At 38.9% G+C, this 23,655-nt stretch overlaps 2 protein-coding genes across 2 annotated transcripts; both read right to left on the bottom strand.

Annotated features, from left to right (window-relative positions):
* Positions 1–7,918: 7,918 nt before the first annotated feature.
* On the bottom strand, positions 7,919–8,806 carry LOC148721422 (dopamine receptor 1-like). Its single transcript, XM_088736167.1, has one exon. The coding sequence runs from the start codon at positions 8,804–8,806 to the stop codon at positions 7,919–7,921; it is 888 nt and encodes a 295-aa protein (XP_088592293.1).
* Positions 8,807–16,505: 7,699 nt separating this feature from the next.
* Positions 16,506–20,833, bottom strand: LOC148721421 (sorting nexin-14-like). Its single transcript, XM_088736444.1, has 8 exons — positions 20,675–20,833; positions 20,437–20,522; positions 20,022–20,071; positions 19,732–19,842; positions 18,847–18,892; positions 17,578–17,599; positions 17,024–17,073; positions 16,506–16,807 (listed from the first exon to the last, which is right to left on the bottom strand). Exons 2-8 carry the CDS (start codon positions 20,450–20,452, stop codon positions 16,671–16,673), a joined length of 432 nt encoding a protein of 143 aa, XP_088592570.1. The 5' UTR covers positions 20,453–20,522; positions 20,675–20,833; the 3' UTR covers positions 16,506–16,670.
* Positions 20,834–23,655: the final 2,822 nt, after the last annotated feature.

Raw genomic sequence — 23,655 nt, 5'->3', positions numbered from 1 at the left:
CAAGATAGAGTTCCACCAATAAATAGCAGGATTCAGGGTTGAACTTACAAACATTAGCGTAAGGCTTGGTGATGATGATTATTTAACTGTTCAACATGATGTCTGTATTAAAAATGTGTTCAAGACAAGATCAATATTGATCAAATCCATTCAAGTGATTGCTGTTTCTTCCATTAGATTGAAATCGGGTTTCATTATGGGTCTCTAGAACCAAATTAAGACTATCTATGTAAAAAATGAACTGAAGTGAAGACTGTTTGGAAGATGTGTTCTGATGAGGTCTATCGGATGATCATATGTTGCTCAGATAAACTAAATAGTCTTGCGGGTTTCTTTTTAATGAGACTATATATTAGCTTTGCTCCTGGGTTTCTAAGCATCATCTAAACTGTCTTAGGGGAGTAGAAAATAATTTTCCTTAAAAAAGAAATCCTCTTTTTTTTTCAATTAAACTTCTTTTAAAAGCCTTGATGCTTCCTCATCAAAGCGGCAGTGAATTAAAAGCATATGCCTTCCGGTTTATTATTTTAGTCAAGAAAAACAGGTAGACGATCATTAGTGAAATTTTTCTGATCGCTTATAGGTACAGACATTTTTGAGACACGAGGTAGCGACTTGGCCGGTTCGCTGTGAAATCAACCAATCAACTGGAAAATCTTGTCTTATTATTTATACCAGTCACTACACTCAAAATTTCTGCAAAAATCGCCTAGAAAAAACCTCTGAATTTCAAACTACTTCTAACCATGGAGACGCACCTAAGTACGAATTGTGCCGCAAAGTATGATCGTGATCATCGTATCGTAAACACGGCTTGACCAATAGGAACACAAGTTGATAAGAGTGGCTGACGACTACAGATGAGGGGAAAAACTTGCGAGGCACTGAAGGCCTAGATGAGTCCATTACTCGGCACCCATGAGTGGAGTATTTGGAAGGCTTCGCCTGACCGTCTCTACTCGGATTAAGTCTTCACAATTAAATTGTCATTTATTTCCCGCATATTTTGTCATCATGTGCGGAAAAAAAGGTAGGGCTCAAATATCGCTTTGCGTGAAGCATGTCTGTCTAATAACGAGAAGTCCTTTGTTAAAAGGCTTTAGATTTGCTATAATTTTCCTCTGGTTGGGCGAAAAGCTTTACTCAGCACTCAAACTTCAACACTGTGTGTGATGCTTTTCCTTCCCCTGATTCACATGACTAAAAGTATCATATTTCAAATTACCTTTTCATAAAGGCAATATATTTCGCATTAGTTAACGATAAATAACACATTAGCTTCAGTCAAGTCGAATTTCCCTTTGGATACCATGTGTTGTTATTGTTCTTTTTTGCCGTGATGACGAATCTTTTGATATCAATAGGGACCTTAAGCAATCAAGACAGCAACCCCAAGGAAGACGTCCATTAAAAAATTAATTTCTACTTTTAATTAGAATTTGGAAATTGACTGCATGTGTTTACTGTCTCGTACGGCGCCACACCTCAACCTCAACACAACGTATAAAAGTAGCGAACAGTTCCAAATGGAAATTGATATAATTTGTCGTCGCTGTTTCGGTTAGCAGAGGACGAATAATTTGTCGTCGCGGTTTCGGTTAGGAGACGACGCAAATTTTGGTGAAAAAGAAATGTACAAAATTTTAAAACGCACGTGCTGGGCTATTGTTCTGCCAATTAGATCTTTTGTTTTTCCACGTCCTCGTTGCCGTCGCCGTCGTGGTTTGCTTAAGGTCCCCAGTATTAATGACAAGAACAAATGATTGAAACCATTTTAGATGATGAATATTCTGCGATAAAAATCCATCATTTGATAACGAGGTTACCCTTGAGTTAATCCAATCAACAAAGTTTTTCTTTCCGGTTTTCTTTGGTTACGACTTGCATGGGAATATGTTCCGCAGTACGTCCATAATGGTTTGACGAATTGGTCTTATCCTTCAACAGTAAATAACAGGAATCAGTAAGGATTAGAGAAGGAAATTGTCTGCTTTTTTACGTCTTACAATGAAAATCATGCTACAAATGACAAACTAAAACTACAAGATGTACTTACAGTGTACTGACTGCAGATTTGCTTGGCTTTGTAGCACTTTCTTTGTGGCTATGCTGTTCTACTTGCTGTACCTATAAGTTAGCGTAAAGTTGGTTTCTGTGCCGTTTTATAGCTTGATATAATCTAAAATTAACAATTGTGATGTAAACGAAACAAAGACTCCAAATTATTGCGACAAAGCAGAAAGCTGTTCATGCCTTCCTCCAAGTCCAAACTAGTGAAATACCAACACCTGATATCCACATTAGAGATCTTAAGTAAACCACGACGGCGACGGCAACGAGGACGTGGAAAAACCAAAAACACCAGTTAGCAGAACAATAGCTCCGCACGTGTATTTTAAAACTTAGTACATTTCTTAGCCGTCCTTTGCAAAACAACAACGTGAGATCACCAAACTTTGCGTCGTCTTTGAACCGAAACCGTGATGGCAAATTACTTTGATTTCCATTTAGAACTCAACGCTACTTTTATACGTTATGTTGAGGTTAAGTTGTGGCGCCGTATGAGATGGTAAATACGTGCAGCCATTTCCGAAAATCTGATTAAAAATAGAAATTCATTTTTTAATCGACGTCTTTCTTGGCGTTGCCGTCCTAACTGCTTAAGGTCCCTAATAAGATCATTGCACCAACAAGGCTCCTGATATCTGAGATGGAGATGAGCAGTCAGGAAACTGTCCAGACTCAAAGCCATGACGCCGAGATGTGAAGCGGTGCACAGAGTACATATCATGACCAGTAGTGGGGTGGATGCCAAGGTATCGCCGTCTGCGGTGTTTTGCTTGGACCGAATGACAATAAGTAGGATATATAATGGCTGAGCTAACAAACCAGCGATAAGGTCAGAAACTCCTTGCAAAACACTATTTGCAGAAAGTATTTGCAAACAAGCCGAGATTAAATTTTTTCATTTCATGGGCTTGAAATCTTTAAGAAAACATTACAATCCAGCTGAAGTGCGATGTGCTTTGCAAATTTTGGCCAAAAAGTGAAAAGCGCGAGCTCTTGTAGAGCTCAACTCAGGCTTAAAGACAAGTCGGGTGCGAGTGATCAGTGAACCAGTCTGTCAGCCAGTCATACGCCAGTCAGTAAGCAATAAGACCTTCAGTGAACCAGTCAGTTAACCAGATAGTCAACCAGTCACTCAGCTGGTCAGGTACCGGTGAGTCAGTGAGTCAGTGAGTCAGTGAGTCAGTGAGTCAGTGAGTCAGTGAGTCAGTCAGTCAGTGAGTCAGTGAGTCAGTGAGTCAGTGAGTCAGTGAGTCAGTGAGTCAGTGAGTCAGTGAGTGAGTCAGTCAGTCAGTCAGTGAGTCAGTGAGTCAGTGAGTCAGTGAGTGAGTCAGTCAGTCAGTCAGTGAGTCAGTGAGTCAGTGAGTCAGTGAGTCAGTGAGTCAGTGAGTGAGTCAGTCAGTCAGTCAGTGAGTCAGTGAGTCAGTGAGTCAGTGAGTCAGTGAGTCAGTGAGTGAGTCAGTCAGTGAGTCAGTGAGTCAGTGAGTCAGTGAGTCAGTGAGTCAGTGAGTCAGTGAGTGAGTCAGTCAGTCAGTCAGTGAGTCAGTGAGTCAGTCAGTCAGTGAGTCAGTGAGTCAGTGAGTCAGTCAGTCAGTCAGTCAGTCAGCCAGTCAGTTCCCCAGTAAGTTAGCCAATCAGTCACCACTCGGTCAGTAAATCAGTTAGCCAATCAGATAGCCTTGAGGTGCCGGTGAGACACTCAACCAATTAGTCAGACAGTCAATCGCCATTAACTCAATCAGTCAGTCAGCCAGTCAGTCAACAAGTCAGTCAGCTAGTCAGGTACTAGTGAGTCAGTCAGCCAGTATAAGAACCCCAGTCAATTAGCCAGTCGCCAGTCGCTAGCCAGTCAGGCACCAGTGTATTAACCAGTCAGTGAACAGTCCGTCAGCAAGGCAGTCAACCAGTCAGTCAAGGACTTTGAAAGGAGCCGGTAAGGATGAAGTTGTCCTTATCGCGTGAAATCTTGGACTTGATGGCGGTGAAGGATTTCAAGGCGTTCAAGACGAGATTAACGATGTACGAGACTTCTATTCTGTGGTCGTAAAGAAAACTGCTGTGAGCGTTGCCACAGAGATGTTTACAGTACTGTCTCCAGCACCGTTCTCGGGCTGATGAACATGGTCCGCTTTAATGATGAACAGCTGCTCACAGAAATTATTCCTAAGAATTCGTTTTGTTTGCTTGATACTAAAATTACCGCACCCTTTTATCTGCTGATACCACGTCAAGTCTATGCCTTTTTCTATCCTCACAAAATCAAGATCAACAGGAGAAGTTTCTGTAATTTTTCCATCGCTGATATCTTATAATATTTCAATGACTGTTTTTCTTCTTTCTTTTTGAATGAAGTTTGTCAAATTCAGTTTGTAAAATACGTGCCGAATTTTCATTATATTTCATTAGCATAGCGGCGAGGTGAAAACCGAATTTAGACTCCAGAGTAGGAATCAAATATTGGACTGAAATTTTCGAAAGTTAGGATTACATTCAAATGTCTTTTTTATGTTATTTTCATGAGTTTGTGGGAAAACTTAATCATGAGAAAAAGAGAATAATTCTGAACTGTTTTATTTTCCCTAAAATCATATTATTCATCGTAGCCGATTGTGAGTACTAGTAAATTCAATCAAGGGCGGGTTCACCTGCCCTTCTTGAAATTAGCTTTTTCCAATGAATAAACAATCGCCGCCCGAAACCCATTAAGAAAGCTTCAGTGAAGAGTGTACTGAGAGAATAAGTGCACTTTGGCTTAAGTCAACTACTATACTTTTATTGCATTCCGTTTGTATATCTGTATGAGTGGCCAAAGACGAGGAAGAAAACTTTCAAACTTATAATTATTATTTCTGCTTTAATTAAGTTTGCGCCATTAAAGACATTTCTCGGAAGAGGAACCTGTTGTCACGTTTTTAACATAATTTATATTTTGGTTCATTGACATCTCTGTCGATTGCAGTATAAAAGTCTTTTTTTCTTCTCAGTCCAATTGCGAGTGAACTGAGCATATATTTAGGAGAATACTCATAATTATTATTACTGCTTTAATTAAGTTTGCTCCATTAAGACATTTCTCGGAAGAGGAGCCCGTTGTGACGTTTTTAACATAATTTATGTTTTGGTTCATTGACATATCTGTCCATTGCAGTATAAAAGTCCTTTTTTCTCCTCAGTCCAATTGCGAGTGAACTGAGCATATATTCAAGAGAATACATTTTCATGTTTTCGTAGTGATAACAAGAAAGTATATTATCTGGAAGAAAAAATTATTTTCCTTTTCAGGGCAACTTTCGATTTAAATGATTTTTATGGTCTTTTTATTTACTCAGGGAGTGAAACTGATTTGAATGCGGAACAAGCTTTTCCTATATTTGGACTTTAGTAGACACTACTGTCTGCCCTATTAAACATTCATGAAGCTGCGGGAAGTTTTCGAAAATACACACATAATAGATATTTTTCTCAAGACAACCTGAACGGATATCATCACCCGCTCAGGATGTTCAGGTGCCTATCATTGTCGCTGACAACAAAACGTCCTTCTAAGCACGCTCAATAGCCTCACTATATTATGAAATGTTACTCCTGGGTTTAAGGGCTCTTCTTAGACTTTCTCAGTCTTTTTTTTTTTGTTTAATCTGATCGCGGCAGCTTTATTCAGTTAAATTATGAACCTTTAATCAGACGTTGGATTTATTCTGTATATTAACTTTTTATGTGTTTTTTTTTATAAAAAAATTATGTTGGGTGTTCATTTTCGGGTAAAATAGTTGAGTGATCAGTTTTAGTTCGGGTTCTTCTACGATGAAAGAATTTTACAGACTAGACAAGCCTCGCGCTATTTATTCAGAGAAAAAGGATTAATTGGTCTCCGAATGCATTTATGATATACGTATGTGAAGTAGATTATGATGGCTGCACATGTCGAGATCGATTTTTCAGCGGAAATAATCAACCTCACTTTTCTGCCCCTAGCAAACACCTATAGCAGGGACAGTCACACTCTGACGATAGTGATCTGAGCGCACATTCTACTGAAAACACGCGGGTAGTGCGTGTGTTATACTGCGGGCTTTTTATTCTGCGATTCAGTTTTCCATGAAAGTAAATGACTCATATTTTGAGTAGGGGGTAATTTCTTCTTCCATAATATATAGGGGCTTTCGATTGAGGCTCTATTCAGCTGTAAGAAAATAAAAAAAAATACTGTTTTTACTTCAAAATATTTAATAATTTTTTTTAGTGATCTTAGAAACAGGCTTGTAAGGATGAAAGCGTAGTCTCTGCATTTTACTAACTCAGTATATATCGCGTTCTACTTTTATGTATCGAGCACTGTAAAACGGAAAAATCGAAATGCAGACTTCTTAATAATAGTTTTGTGTGGGTAGAGGGTTGTTTGGTATAATAAGCTGTGGGTTGTGTAGGCGGAGGGTTGGCTTGAATGTCAATAAACTGCGGGTATGTTTGGTCAATTTAAACCGAAATATTTTGTAAGGATGGGTGCCATTCACAAAACCTAAAAACAAACAAAACAAAGGGGTGCATTACTCATAACCAAAGAAATTTTATCCAACTATGATCACTAAGTCCTCTGGGGTACTTAAAACCGAATAAAATTTTCAAGGCCCGTCTAAACGCACGCAACATTTCAACGCAACATTGTTGGATCGTGCGATAAAAAATGTTGTGAAGAACCTGGCCAAACGAGAGAAATATTTTGCAACATCCAAAAGTGTGGCACCAAAAACTTGACCACTTGAAACAACACCAACCAACAATGTAATGGGGTGGCCAAAGGTGTGGAACACGTTGCGCGCAACAACGTTGCAAGATCTTGCGTTAAATTTTGATAGCGTTTGGCCGAGCCTAAGTTTGATGATGATTCTGATTTTTACATAATCGATGCCAAATAAACACTTTTATAAATACAAATGTTCTAGGCATTATCCGGTTAGTGGGTTTCCTCTTATTTGTTTATGTTAAATAACTGCTGCGAGAACTATGAGACGTATGTATCGAATGTCATTTGGATTCGTTTGGGAAGGAAGGGTCATATAATAAATTCTGGATCTTTATTTGATTAAAGATTCGTGAGCCCGAAGTGTAAAACAACCTTTAAAAAAGCGTAAATTGAAAATATAAAAGCTTCCACTGGAGGAAAAGCGACAGAATTGAAAAGAAAAAAACACTTTCCCTGAATTCATTTCGTCAGGGAGTTGTCGGCGTCTACTGTGGAAGCAACTAAAAGGTCAATTCAAAGTTTAATTATATGGTTTTTGGCTGAGCGACAACACTGTATCAGTCAAAAGTTCTTTGTCTTTCCATCGATGCAAAATTATTGAGCCATGAAAATTGAGGTGTTTTTTGTTTGATTTTTTTTTTATGTGATAGCTCTCTAATATATTGTAGTACTAGAAAAAGTAGATAGCTGAAGCTCTCTATTCTAATTCCAATTATCACCATGCTTAAAATTTGTATTCAAATTACATAGAACTTTCCTTTTAAGATATGTACAATAGCAACCGACACGCTTTGATGTGTGCCTTTTCATGTTGCATCTAAATTAGGCTATCATAAATACAAAGCACTTATTTTCTGTGCCAATGTCGTTAGCAGAGGAGCAACAGCAAAAATTGCACCAATATTCTCGTTTAGACAGGCTCCCTACGGTGATTTTGTCCTTATTACTAGAGATCAATTTTGAATATTACAAGTAAACCATTTTATTACTACTTTATGCAGGCTGTTAGTTCAAAAAGCTTATCAAGTTGTGTTATTGTATCCACTCACATAATAACTGTCAGGTGCAATAGCCATAGGAGTTCGACTTGTTATTTTTCTGTGTCGCTCACTTTCCGCACGGGTGTAAATTTTTGAGAGTGTTAATGATGATGTGTCGAATGTGCCTCATACTCCAACAGTAAATAACGGGGTTTAGCGATGAATTCATACACACAAGAGTCCAACTGTAAAACCTAAAAGTTTTCAAAGCAACGCTAGGCTCGTTATTGGCAGTAGCAGCAATACTAGTGCAGTATTCAGGCAAATTACAGACCAAGTACACAAGATACACGTAAAATGTAGTAATGGCAATTTTCCTCATCCTTGCGGCTTGTTCCATGTCACCGTCATCCTGCTCGGCTCGCCGCACTCGCAAGGACTGAATTTCCCTCGTGTGGCGCCGTACAGCAAAATAAATCCTGCAGTAAACTAATCCTGTGCAATTAAAACAGAACCCAAGGACAACAGGAAGGAAAATAAGAAGGGAGGGAGGTATCCAAAAATGTCCAGATACTCCAAGAAATACACTGAACATCCAGATTGATATCACAGCCAAAACAGAGTGTCTGTGGGTGAAAAGCTCCTGATATCTGAGATGAAGATGTACAGCCAGGAATCTGTCCATGCTGAGTGCGAAAACAGTGAGAATTGAAACTATGGAGATGGTATCCGCGATGGCAAGCAGGGCTTTATTCGTTGATTCGTCAACAGGATCAGCGCTTTTCAACCTTCTAACTAAAAGCACGACGTAATAAGGTTGTACAAATATACCAACACCAAGATCTGAGATGGCAAGACTTAGCAGAAATGTTCTTAACGGCCTCGGTAGCGACGAGGTTTTTCTCATTGCGTAAATTGTTATGATGTTCAATGTGATGGCGGTGTAGGATAACAATGCGTTGAGCACACAATTGGCGACCATCGATGAACGATAGGGACCCTCAGCGCTTGTCATTGTTTAGGACGCAGATGAAGATCAAACGCGTGGATAGTCGACCAGGAGACTAACAGTGGACAAAATGGTAACTTCTCGTGAACGAAAGCAGCTTTAAATTATCTATGACTTCCCGGCGATCTTGACTGATGAAATTTGATATTAATTGCCATCTATCAAATCATTTGGGGGCCTACCTCCCATGATCCTGCAAAAATAAATTTGGGAAAACCTTTTTCTCGTAATATGTCCTCCGAGTAAGATGTTCCGAGGGAGAAGGCCAATTATTTATAAAGCAAGGCCAATTGATGAAGACTCTGAGATTCTTTATTTCTCGCTTGTTTTTGCTTTATATGAACATCCGAAAATGAAATGAAAATCGAATTGCCCTTTGAATTTACATAATAATGACAACAAAGTCAGTTTAAATTCTCTTGCGCGGAAGTATTTCGTAAGGTTGAATTTCCATTGAAAACCCATTCTGTTTGTAAACAATGGTAATCGATCACTATACGCGATAAATTTGCTGAAACCGATGGCAGTTTCAAAAGCGAGATTCACTGACTTTGATAGTCAGATGGTCTATGCAATTTTGTTATGCCCCGATAATCGATAATTTTATGCGATGAATTTACTGAAAATCGATGACAGTTTCAAAAGCGGACTCATTGACTCTGATGGTCAGATGATCTATGCAAATTTGTTATACCCGATAATCGATAATTTTACGCGATGAATTTACTGAAAATCGATGGATTCATTGACTCAGATGGTCAGATGGTCTATGCAAATTTGTTATGCCCGATGATCGATAATTTTACGCGATGAGTTTACTGAAAATCGATGACAGTTTCAAAAGCGGATTCATTGACTCTGATGGTCAGATGGTCTATGCAAATTTGTTATGGCACGTTTATTCCGAGTTAGAGCAAAAGTAAAAATCAATTAGACAATAAGGGTACCTTTGTGCTGATCCCTAAACTAATCACATGGAGGCTTTTTCAAGTACAAAGATGTTCCATTTTGGCCGTAGAAATTTTCAGAAGAGTTTATAATAGTATGATGTGCATGAACGATATTTCCGTGTAAGATCACTGAAACTTAAAGATGTTCTGACGGGTGGTTTAAATGTTTTGAGTTGTAAAGTCATATAACTCAGTTTTGATTGATCTCCACAGTGAAATGTATTATGATTTTTTTGGGTAGTTTGGTCTGGTGGTCCGGCTCCAGGGTTGAGGAAGTTTATACAAAGTCTTTCAAGGAGTATGCAAGACTATGTCATGTTAAACGTCACTCTTTTGTATTAAAAAAAGCAGTATATCGTTGAGATCTCGTTCACTTGTGGCTTTGGAGCTTCTGAATTGTTTTCCTCTTCACAGGACTCAACAAGTATCTTCAAATATGGAAAATTCTGGCAAAATCATTAATTTTAGAAGCAACCTTTCAACGTCCTTAAGGTATCACACTACTTTTATTTTGAATTTACTCGAGCTCAAATTAATTGACCATCTTCGTAGATAAAAATATCTGAAACAATTAGCTTTATTTCAGTGACTGAGCAAGTGTAATTTATCTCATCCTGCTGTTTCTAATTGACCTGTAAAGTAGGCGGAGTTTTCTAATCTTGCCCGCGTTAGATTGTTGCTAGCACATCCAAGCTTAAAAAAATATCAATCTTCGCAAATTCACCAGTATTGAGAAGACTATATGCAATAAAACGCGACCAATATCATTTACTTGTTTTGTTGGATATGAACGAATGCAAACAATCATAACTTTCAGTGGACTTAAATGAGGGTGCAAAAGATTAACATCTTGTTCAGAAATTGATAAACAATCAGTCGTGTGTTCATTTGGCATGTCGGAACATCAAAGGAGACCTAAACGGAGGCATTAGCATAATAACCTCAGAATTGGTAAATTTTGTCTTGAAACAGAGTTTATTGAGTTTCACGCCTTGTACCATACCCAAATTCTGCCTAAACTACTTTGTTTCATTAAAACCCTCCAAGGTTTGAGAGTTTCCGGGTTTTAACTGCGTATTGTTCTTTTTAAAGACAGAATGGCCCCTAAGTGTAATAGCCTGTCGACTGAATTCATATTAAAAAATCGATAACATTCACCGTGAGTGTGTGCTTAAGCCTCGTAGTGTGTTTCTCGTACAGACACGCTACCCAATCTTAGATGATTGTTTTTTTTTCTTCCTTTTTCTTGTGTTGTTTTGAGAGTTTCCGGGTTTTAACTGCGTATTGTTCTTTTTAAAGACAGAATGGCCCTTAAGTGTAAAAGCCTGTCGACTGAATTCATATTAAAAAATCGATAACGTTCACCGTGAATGTGTACTTAAGCCTCGTAATGTGTTTCTCGTACAGACATGCTACCCACTCTTAGATGATTTTTTTTTTTTTCTTCCTTTTTCTTGCATATTAAAAATGTAAGGTTTACCTACGAGTATCAGCCCCTGATCAGTTCGTCAGCATAATAATTATCAACTATGATGATTCTCTGATCGATCCGCTTGAGCAGTTGTATTTAAATGAGAACGTGACTCTTCCCTGTATTTTGTCCGATCAGTGGGTTGACAAAATTCTGAAGGTTATTCTACAAGAAGAAGGTCAATTAGGCGCCGTACAACATAACCGTTGACTATTTTCAGTAGGTAATACGGAAATGCCTTGGTTAGTTAAGAAATAGCACAAGATCATGATGATAATCACAAAGATTTACAATTCATTGGCCCTCCAACTAAAAAAATTATATAATAAATACAAGATACAAATGCAAAAAACCATGTAAAGAATGATATAAACCACTAAAGATATGGTCGATGCTCTTTAAGACAACTGATTTCAAGTCTACAAGGAATTAAGCTCAATGAATGTATTAAAACTAACCAAAGGTCATTTCTAGTGGACAAAGCTCCGAAACAAGTAGAATTTCCAAGTTGTGGATTGTTGCATTATCTTAGCAAGTAGTAACTTCCTGCCGCCTTTAGTGTAACAATTGAATTTTGGACAAGAACCACTCGTAAGTATACTGCATCAAAAAGAAAGGACATGCCTTTTATTTCTTTACCCATGCTCGTGGCCAATGGGGGAAGTAAAATTATTCTCAAACACAGCCGTTGATTTTAACTGGCCCATCGAATAATATAATTGAAGAGTAGGCGATTGTGGTTTCCTCCGGAAAACATATTCCATCTTCTGGTTAGCACACAAATATGAATGAATTTGCGTATTGCTTTAAGAGCTTTTGATTACATCAGTTGTTGTCGGTAGCAAAAGTACTTGCATGGACGGAATCATTTGATGGATATGCCAGAGATCTGGAAAAATAATCCTTTCGGATCCGGGTTGTAGTGATTGCCGAGTTGCACGATGTGATCTTTTATGCCTGAGTTTAGTTTCTATTCATATACGTTATGTTTGTGTAATGCCTTTAAGATTATTACCTCTCAGTTTTCCCAGTGGCCATGGTGGGGAAGTTAAAAGAGTTACTAACAATATAATTACATGATAAATAGTGAAAATTTTTAAATAAGCTTTAGTTAGAACTTAGTGTGACTCTCATTACAACCAATGCAAGGTCAGAAGGGCGATGAGGCACCAAATTCTGGCAAAACTTCTTATCAAGCTCGGTTGCCATAGGATCATTAGTTATACTGTGTAAATACTCACCTTCCAAATTTGGTTCCAAATCTAAGAAATTGTTAAGGCGTTTGAAAACAGAGACTGATAAGAGGGCCTCACGAGTTTGATATCAGCGAGTTAAAATCAGTAAATTGGGAATATGAATCCTGCTTTTCAAAATTTCGAGTCGTAAGTTTACGACTTAGATCTGTTAGCAGCATTCAAATTAGAATGTAATTACCTTGGCTAGAAAACGGATGGCAATATTAAAAGTGGATGGCTTCTAGTTTTCTACTAATAATATATGTCACCTTTGACAAAAGGGTTTACCATGTCTATTGACAAGCAATCTGTCAAAATCAACACCCACTCAACTTCCTTGAACTTCATCGAAATTGGTAGATTGTTTATAAAAGCTCATCCTAAAAAGAGTATAAAACAGATACTTCTGGGTCACATAAATTTCCGTTTGATGCAAGCCGCAAAGCTACCTTTCAAGGTCCATGAAGTATTATTAAAAATGAATATTGGGTACTTTTGAGGTGTTACCTCTAAAACAACAGATCCGGGCTATTTTGTGATTAATTTCATACGTAACTGCTCCAAGTCACTCCTCGGCATTTTTAATACAGCTACAATTTTCAATTGGACATATTCTGCAAGGCTTAATTATCAATATTGATTATTTTTTTTTTAATTGTTACCGAACAAAGGCTTGAAATCGCCTATCATGACTGAGTCTGTTGACGAATGTTTGACACTTAGAAATTTCTTTCATTTCACTGCTGTTCAGTTGACTTTCCTCAAACAGATCACCTGCTCCCTTCTATGGCAGTCTTCTAGAGAGTGTAAACTCAATTATTAGTCGTTCTGATATTGAAATGTCATAATCATCCAGTGAAGAGAAATTTAATTTCTTCGAAGCTTCAACACTTTTTTCCACCTCTAGTATACTACAGAGAAACTTAGCAGTTCAAAGAATCGATAAAGGACTCCTCCAATCGAATACAGATAAATCGAATTTATATTTTTAGTGTAAAAAATAAACCGCTGTGAGGTCTTGGTTTTACAGTGCGACGCTTTGCTTCCGCATTAGACCATGTCACAAACAATACTGCTGACCTGCGCCAGGCATCACCTGTAATCAGTGGGTGGGAATGCTACTGAAATTTCGATTGAGAGTTTCAAAAATGTTACCGGAATCGACTGCTGATAAGCAATCATTCAAAAGTGCGGTTTGAGTGACGAGCTTTAATAATGATAAAATCGAACTTAAACCATTCAACAAATTAAGCCAAAAAGCTAGCATATTTTGAATAAAAAATCTTTCTAGATTAATTTCTGTGCATTTTTTCAAATGTTGGGTATTCAATATAAATCCTCAACTAGATTTGTAAGTTGTTCTCTGTGTGAAGAGGCTATGTGTTCCTCTGGGGGACCCTCAGGGGGTGACCGATGACGTTAACAGCTATTGTTTTTGTTTTATTATATATTTTTTTACCTATAAGTTACCCGGAAATTGATTCAAACGAACGCCAATTACTTAGCTAGAGGGTCTTTAATCAGATAACTCTAAAAACGAAAAAGAAAAACAAGCTTTTTTTTTACTTTGAAATAGGAATATGACACGTAAAGACGATAAATTATGAGCATCTCCTGCTTAACATGGCTTCTTAAAGGTGTTGATTTCGTATTTTGCCGAAAGATTATTTTTGTAAGTACACTGAGTGATTCTGTGAGAGTATTGAAAAGATAAATAGATATTCGTTTATACAACTATGAATTTTTGTCTCATTTTAGTTTCGATTGAATTACTTACACGTTATCCTCTCCTATACCAAAATAATAGGGACTTTAAGAAACCACGACGGCGACGCCAAGGTAGACTTCGATTAAAAAATGAGTTTCTACTCTTAGTTAGAATTTCAAAAATGGATGCAGGAACTTACTGTCTCATACAGCGCCACAGCTCAACTTCAGCATGACGTATAAAGTAGCCGTTGAGTTCCAAATGGAAATTAAAATAATTTGCCGTTGCGGTTTCGGTTCGCAGACGACGCAAATTGTGGCGATTTCACGTTCAAGTTGTTTTGCATAGGACGGCTAAGAAATGTACCAAGTTTCAAAACGCACGTTCTGAGCTATTGTTCTGCCAATTAGATCTCTTTTTTTTCCACGTCCTCGTTGCCGTCGCCGTCGTGGTTTCTTAAGGTCCCTAATAATTCACCTCCGCTTCGGTGAACAAATGTTAACTAGTTTCTTTTAACATCAAAGATATATTTATGATGCACGATCCTTCGCAGTAGATGGCGCTATTTATGCAATAGCGAAAATCAGGCCTGAAAAACAGCAGGCCTGTACGGGATTCGAACCACTGACCTCTGCGATACTAGTGCAGCGCTCTACTAATTGGTGGTTTGCAACCAACCTCTAGAGACACAGGTAACAATGGTGAAAGGAACAAATGCTGGTGGACGAACAAACGAAGCTAATGAGATATTCATTGTTTACGTCCACCAACATGGCGGCTATGACGTAACGTGCAAACCACCTATTGAGCTAACAAGCCAACTGGGAGCAGGCCGTTAAGTTGATTCGTAATAAACCCGTGATGATAAATCAGATACAATAGATATATGAAGTTCATATGTTTTGCACTAGTATCGCAGAGGTCAGTGGTTCGAATCCCGTACAGGCCTGATTTTTTTCAGGTCTGATTTTCGCTATTGCTTAAATAGCGCTATCTACTGCGAGGATCGTGCATCATATGTATAATATTGTTGATTTAAGTTGTTGTCCTTCTCGAGAATAAAAAGAAAGGTTTGCGAACCACGCAATACTCACGATGCCGGTTTTTTCCTTTCAGGAAAAAGTCCCTCCTAGATGCAATTTAACAATCAAATGTAACTCGTTAAAATGATCAAAAGGTTTCAAAACCGAAAGTACAAAATTGTTTGAAAGTGTACCATTGAGGGCTGGTAAAAGCGAGTTCAAAGCCATCTACACAAAAACGCTTAATCAAATATAGAAAACAGATATGAAGAGAAGAAAATCATGTCTAAAATGTAAGCGTACCTCGCCTCTTCTTGATTCATCTAGAAGACCCCTACAATAGATAAAACCCAATATTTACCAAGTCAATTAAATAGCACAATTTTGGCTTACCTTGAATAGGCTCCATTAAGCTAAGAGCATTTGTTTTTGTCTTTGTTTTTGTTCTTTTGTGCGAGTCACCAATAACCAGAGGTGAATAAAACAACTGGTTTCTGTTAACTGTTTGTGACTCATGTGACAAGATAAACTGGAAAGAGAGGCTCTGCTCGTTGCCTGTGATTATAGAGATAGTTTGCAAGATCGGTCTGAGATTTATGGTTGATAGCTTAAAACAAAATCAACATGAAGAAAATAACTAACTTTGGTAATGGCTTCCTTTTTGTTGGTTCTACGGTAGATGATAAGATCGACTGCAAAAATGGATCGAGGTTCTGACCTTTCTGTAGAGAGAAACAGCAAGGTTAACAGTTTTACCCAGGGGACATTCATTGCATACCCAGGGGATATCCATTGTATACCCAGGGGACATTCATTGTATACCCATGGGACACTCCTTGTATACCCACGGGACATTTATTGTATACCCACCGACTGAATACTTGAATAGAGTTCTAAGTATAAGAATCAAGTAATTCACTTGTCTTTAAAGCATCGCCGGCTTACCTCCTTTTTGAGTATTGTTGTCACTGACTTGATCTTTTTACCTGCGAAAAATGCAGAATCGAGAAATTAGAACAAAAAGTATGGACTCCAACAGCTAAAACTGCAGGAGGGTGTCGGTAATATTCCTATGACAGAGAATCACGTTGGGCAAACAACCTGTCACACTGGACATTGTTTTCTGATTAGCTTAGATTGACTAATTTATCAGTCCTATAACCCCTCTTCGCTGTAAGTATGTTTCAAAAAAGCTTTTTTTCGCTCAGTAACGTCACGTTGCTTATTAATCTATTCTTCTATTGATTTCATCCTGTATTCTTTTCATTCTATCTGTGCATAGGATATATGAGTGGTGCAAAACAGTATACAACTTACCCGCTTTATCACCCATCTTGTCAGGGCCAAACATTTTACTGAATTCCTTTTCTGGTGAAAGGAAGTTGAACAATAATCCGCTTCCCTTTAGCAGCGGATTAGAACACAAATACTAGAGAACAGAAAAACAACAAATTGTTCGAAGAATTCATTCCAAGCCTCGAGATTCATTCATGCCTCATTCTCACCTGGAAATATTTCTCAAACTGAACTCTGCAAGCATCGAAATAAGTAGCTGTACTCTTCTGCGAAACTGATTTTAAAGAATTACGCTTCGGTGGAAGAAGCGAGTCATCGATTGAACCTGCAAGAGACAAAATGAAATGAAATCATATGCACGAAGCACTTTTTAGGAGTGTCGAACGGGAAAAAAGACTCGTCTAGTGGGTCTCATGGGTGTTTCTCTCATCTTGCGCGTGCTGGCTGATAAAAATGACCCTGTGTCTATGCCTTTTAGTTTGGTGTGATATTTCCAATGGAAATAATTCAAAGCAAACATAGATCAAACTCCAATACTTACCGTGGAATTCTTGTAACTTGCTTTGAAGAACAAAGAATTCCTTATACCGCCTGTTGATTTAAAATAAACATCAAAGGGCGATTAAAACTGTTAAAACCAAGTCTGTAAAGGTCCAACTTCCTCTTACAAGGACTTGCACGATAGTTCCCTCTTCGCGACTATTGTGGGTAATATGAACAAAAAAGGAAACGATATTACCAGTGCCTTCGCCACTTTCAAAATGGAAAAGGTAAGAGGAATGTTTAGCAAACTTCGATTGCTTTGTGAAAAAATGTCAAAATCGTGAAATTCGTTTAGTTCCTCAACAAAATATAGAATGGAAGGGCATCTGTATAACTTGAACTCCCCTTACTAACAGCAGTCTCTGCTTTTCGGTGAAGTTCGTCGCACGAGGGGAAAAAAATCAGTGCGCCTCGCACCTAGAGTTCTGCGCGGTGCGCTAACACCGTTATTTTTTTCACTTAATTTGTTTTGACTCGTGCGACAAACTACGCCGAAAAGGAAAGACTGCTCGTAATCTGGGAAGCTGATGACAAACAGTAATTAAAACCTACCGTGCTACATCCCATCGGGTCACTACAAAGAAAGGGAAAAAAGAAATATAAGTTCACTGCTTGAGCTTCCCCCCCCTTTTTACCAAAATGCATGCATTTCTAAACCGCTTTACCAGTACCGTACCGTTCCTCAAGAAAGTAGTAAAACGAAAACAGGGATTTCTTTCATTTGGATCACTTTCACTGCTCCTTTAACGGGTCACCGCTTATGTAAACTCACAAAGCGATTTTGCCATATGCGTGGGTTGTGGAGGAGCTGGGGTGCCTTGAAGGCGTCAGTTTTCAGAGGTAGTGCTAGTTTGGTATCCATTGAAACCGTTTCACACTGGACTAAAGAAGGTGTAAGGGACTGAGAAGGATACGCTCATAATCAGAAATACACTCGCAAAGTAACTGTGGAATGAGCGGACACTCGAAGGAACCTCGAACAGAGCTATGGAAAAATACCTAACCACTTCAGTGGAAACAGTAAGAATAAAAATACCTCGCATTGAACCCTTTGTCGAAGAGCATGTTTCATCTTAATGAACCGTTCTTATGTTGAAATTGGTAGCTTAAAATAGTAATAGTTATTATAATTTTGACTTTTAATTATCGTCATCTTGTTATCGACTTTGTTGCAAAGAAAGCCACTTTTTGCTGAAACTATACCTTTTTTATTTCAAAAGGTGACCAGCGTCGCTTTGATTATTTGAAAACTATATACGCCGTTGATAGAGCATGAAGCGAACTAGAGCCTGGCTTGTAACTCTAAAGAGAAGATGATGGAATATGAAAAATTGCGCGTTTAGCTTGAAACCTTGAATCACCAGCTCGCACTCACCGACCGAAGACTTTCACGAAGTGCATTATGGTTACAAATCTCCATGGAGCAAACGCAAATAACTCAAAAGGCAGCAGTAAGTTTGGAAAAGAAGTTCGCACAAATATCCAGAGATTTGGCGGAAATGGAAGCTGGAATCATGAGAGCGTAGAAACATTGGTTGAAAAAGATGGAAACCATAGGAAGAAGAGAACACCTCTCCGATCAAAACATAAAGTCAAGTAAACAGGGTCAAAGTCGCTGAGGGATAAACTATTTAGTGCAACAACCTGCTGATGAAAAGGATGACACATTTGTTGGGTAAAAGTAAATTCTGTCTTCGTTGATTTTGTGATGGAAAATGCTCTGATTGTTCTAGAATACCTAAAGGTTCTACGACGAAAAAGAGGAACTTTGATTTCGGAATAGCGGCAATTGTACCTGATGTATATTTACAGCATACGCACCTTCTTCTGCATCAGCTCTTTCCACAGATATAATAAACATACATTTCTGCAAAGCAAAGAAACCTTTTATGTCATGCATGAAAGTCTATTACTGCTCTCAGTTACAGTAATCGAGAGCAAGCGAACACACCACAGTTAACACTAGTTTAAGGATTCACTCTACTATCTTTGAACACGGTCACCATTCCTATCACTAGACTGATCCAACAGAATTTTAAAGGATCTGGTTTGATTGTCACAAAATGGAAATTACAATTTTCCAAGTCAACCGCGTTACAGTCATTAAAGTTTACGATATCCTTATATAATAATATTTTACTTAATGTACATAATTCTTGATGTAGGTTGTAATTTTTATTGAATATTTTGTTGTGGGCTTCCTAGAAAGTAGGCTGATAGGTTCTAAAGAAACTATTTAGGGCTGTGTCGGTGGGGGTAACGAAATAATTCACAACCCACACAACCCACAATTCCTCTATTCGCTCCGACGAAGGGCTAACGCTTGAAATGTAAGCTTTTGGAATCGTTACGATGGCCAATTTACCATTTAACTTTTGTTGATATATCCAAATTATTTCCTGGAAAGTAGCTTGTAGCTAAGTGTGGTGGTACATTAAATAAAGAAGAACTACTACTACTACTACTACTACTACTACTACTACTACTACTACTACTACTAAATGATAAGGTTATTTCCTCCTCACTTTAACCTGCAATGGTAGCCTATCCCTGACGTTCAATTAGTAAAACAAAACGCGAAAGCAAAGGGCGCGATGGTGGCGAAGGAGTGAAAAAAACCGGGAAGGTTTGGGTCGGGTCGCGTGCTTAATCTCAAGACCCGACCCAATCTTCCCGGTTTTTACTTGAAGTAAAATGACCAATCACCTGTTTAGTTTCCATGATCACGTGAGGAATCGTTATCTTCCACAAGCTGAGGTCACGCGTCTCCTTTTCTTCCACTCCTTCATTTTCTTCTTCACTTTCCCAGTCACAATCCTTCAAACAAATGAATAAAAATTCGTTTTCGAGCTTTTGCAAATCACGAATTGATTTCAGGATCAACATCGATGACCATGATTCAATTGCTCTGTGATCCTTTCACTGTTCACCTACATTCAAACAATTCCAAATCGTTTACACTACTAAGTTAGTTGATGAAAGTTGTAGAGTGTTACCGGAGGTGTGTCTGGGATATCACACGGGTCCTCTTCATACGGTGAGTCATCTGGAGCGTAAAACAAATGAAATGAGGTAAAAACTTCAAAAGATTTTCACTCACCACATAATTTGTTGCTGACTTTGCACTATCTTTAGCGAATGTACTTGCGCAAGTACTTGTAGATATCAACTGAAAAAATTTTCCCTACAACCTATAGGGAACTTGTAACTTTAATTATTAAAGAGAGATTCCATCGCTGCTGCGTAAAACTGTAGTCAAGAGCTTTTGTTGCCCACAAAATGTTCAATTAAAGTAAAATATGGCAAAACGGGTACATCTGCTGTAATTTAATGCGTATGGCACGTTGACTGCTGCTTCAAATACTTTTCAGTCTTGCTGGGAGCACACAAATCAACTTCACCGTTACTTACCTTTGTTTGGATTCATTACTTTATCTTTCAACTTTCCAGCTAACCTTGAAAACTCTGCCAAAGGATCAAACTTTTTCTTTGAAGCCCTGCAACAAATGGAAAAGATCAAGAACCCAAGAAAGTTCGGATAGGGCCACGTGCTCGAATTTAGTGAGCGTCATTTGTTAACTATGATATAGTTAAGCAATGAAAATAAAAAAGGAAGGGATTAAGAAAGTTTCTTTATTTTTTTTTTTACCTTGAAGTCGGTTTGTTCAAAGGTTTGGCTGGCAATCGGCTTCCACACAATAGCGCTGATACTTTCTTTTTGCAATAGAAGAGGAGGTTAAAGCCAGGTTAACCCCTGTTTACCTGAAAGACTTGCCTCAAGATAAGAATAACTATATGCCTATCTTGGTCCTACTAGTTATTTCTAAACCTCTTGAAAGAGCTTATACAGGTTATATGAACATGTACTACTTTTTTGCAACTCTTACTTCAAAATAACTCTTCTGTGCTCAGCACACTTTGTAAAGCCCATTTGTTTTACAACAAAGAATTAAAGACTTTAGAGAGGGTAAAACTGTGAAATGGGTGATGTTGTCAAATAAGTGGTACAACAGTTGATCCCCCTATTCCAAAGCAACAATGTATTTTGACACAAATTTCCAATTTTTTTTCTGAAACAGTAATTATCAGGAAACTCTTCTACAGCACATCAATTTTCAGAATGACATGAGTAATTCTTCAGAATTTCGCCAAAATCGGTTCCAAAGTAAAAAATATGAGCCTCAAACATGCCAATTTTTAGATAGCAAGCACTTTCCCTCTCCCTCCTCCAGCGATACAATCTTCTGAAAAAATTCATAACATGGCATTGCAATAGTCTGAAAGTGAACTTAGATGTTATTCATGTCTTTTTGAAAAGTATAAAGAACTATGGAAGGGATTCATAGGGTTCTTTGATTCCAGTGAGAACTAAATCTGAAGCAATGTTAAGTGTTTGACAGAAAAAGAACGAATGTTAGGAAAAGAAAACGATGAAGAGGAACGGTGGGAAGAATCCTTTCACTCATGTTGTTACCCAGAGCTGTGACTAAAAGTGGGACGGGGACGTGGGACGCGGGGATGTGGGACGCGGGGGCTTGGGACGCGGGGACGTGGGACGTGGGATCGCAGACGTGGGGACGTGGGACGTTGGACGCAGGGACGTGAGGACGTGAGGACGTGGGACGCGGGGACGTGGGACGCGGGGACTTGGGACTTGGGACGTGGGACGCGGGGACGTGGGACTCGGGGACATGGGACTCCGAGACCTGGGACGCGGGGATATGATGAACAAACAACACCTGATTTTTGCGCTGAATTTGTAAAAGTATAATTTTCGGTGGTCTCGGGAAAGGTATTATTTTATGTTGGAGAGCTTGTCAGTAGCAGCCGATGATTTCCAGCGTCCATGGTTCGGCCGGATATGTTTGTTTTCCTTTTTGACCGCAAGAACTCTGGACAGCCATGGAGGACTTTCCCTGTAAGTATCCATTGTTTCTTGTTGATCCTACAACATCCGTGCCTTATCCTTGCAAATTTCGTTCCCGTCCCTGAGTCCCACGTCCTCGCGTCCCACGTCCTCACGTCCCACTTCCTCGCGTCCCACGTCCTCACGTCCCACGTCCTCGCGTCCCACGTCTCATGTCCCCACGTCCACGCGTCCCATGTCCTCACATCCCACGTCCCCGCGTCCTATGTCACCGAGTCCCACGTCCCTACGTCCCACTTCCCACGTCCCCGACCCACTTTTAGTCACAGCCCTTACCAAGGATAGCTCGCTTTCTCTTGCGCAACGTCTTCGAACACGTGACCATGTGATTCCCCCCGAAACAGTAGTGATTCCTTACCGTATCTGTGCTACTGCCATATCATCCTAAGAAAAAGATACAGAGTAGGCCTAAGGCCGATAGGGAAACACTTGTCTCTCCAAGCTACCATGCAAACTATTTTATCAGTCTTGCGTTGCTACGTTTTCTCTTATTTCGGGTGGAAATGAACATCATCGGCTTTCAAGCTCTCAAGCTTTCAGACAATGGGCTTATCGACAGGGGTACTCTATCGAGCTCCTGCTTGTTCATCTCACGGAAACATGGAGAAAAGCAGTTGACTCTGGTTCCATAGTGGCTGTTGCCTTTGTAGACTTTCGCAAAGCGTTTGATAGTGTATCGCACCAGATCTTGTTGGAGAAATTACTCTCAAATTTTGGCATTTGTGATCAAGCACTGGGTTGGATTACAGATTATTTAATTGGGAGAAAGCAGTACACAGTTGATAATGGAAATATCTCTGACACTTTTCCCATATCCGTCGGTATACCACGGGGATCAGTGCTCGGCCCTACACTGTTCTCTTTGTTTGTCAACGATCTACCCACCAAGTGTGAAATCAGGCTCCGTCTACTTATTCGTTGGTGATATTACGATCTACTGTATCAAACAAACGGCAGATGAAGCGGTAGCTCAATTGGATAAAGCTTTAGATAAGCTGTACAAATGGTGTATTTTAAATCGCCTTACCCCACCTCCGCAAAAAAGCGAAGCCATGTTAATTTGCAAAGCCAAAATTACGGGGCCAGTGGCGCCAATCCACATATAAAGGTACCGATGCCATAAAGTGGGTTAACAAGTCTCGTCCATGTTAGGTTCCAAGAGTTCGATGTCGCCATAGTAGTTACACAAAATGGCACATCAACCAATGCTAGGAGTAATAACTGATTTATTTCTCATAGTGAATCATATTATATACAGGTTTTTTAGATAGGCGTAATTAGAACGAAACGATAATCATTTTAGGCATTTACCACAAAGGAAATTTGCAGGTGAGCAGTAGTACGTTGTGGTGTATTCTAATCTGGGGCAAGTGTTAAGTAACTTAAGTGTGGGTGCTCGGAATATCCGGGCATGTATTCTAACACCCCCTCTTGCTCGGACGTTGCGAGCATAACAATCTAACCACCTAGAATAATGCCTGTGAACTTTTGTAACGTAACTTTAGTTACAGGTTTTGTGAAGATGTCTGCTACGTTATCTTGCGTTGCAACATACTCTAAATTTACATTTCCATTCAGTACTTCAGATCTAATAAAGTGGTACTTAATGTCGATATGTTTTGACCTCTGATGATTTACAGGGTTCTTAGCTAGATTGATCGCTCCTTGATTGTCAACTTTAATAAGTACGTTATCGATCACTA

Source organism: Stylophora pistillata, chromosome 10 (assembly GCF_964205215.1).
Source record: "Stylophora pistillata chromosome 10, jaStyPist1.2, whole genome shotgun sequence".
Taxonomy (NCBI): domain Eukaryota; kingdom Metazoa; phylum Cnidaria; class Anthozoa; order Scleractinia; family Pocilloporidae; genus Stylophora; species Stylophora pistillata.
The sequence above is the reverse complement of the archived record's forward strand: the minus strand, read 5'-3'. Positions and strand labels throughout refer to the sequence as shown.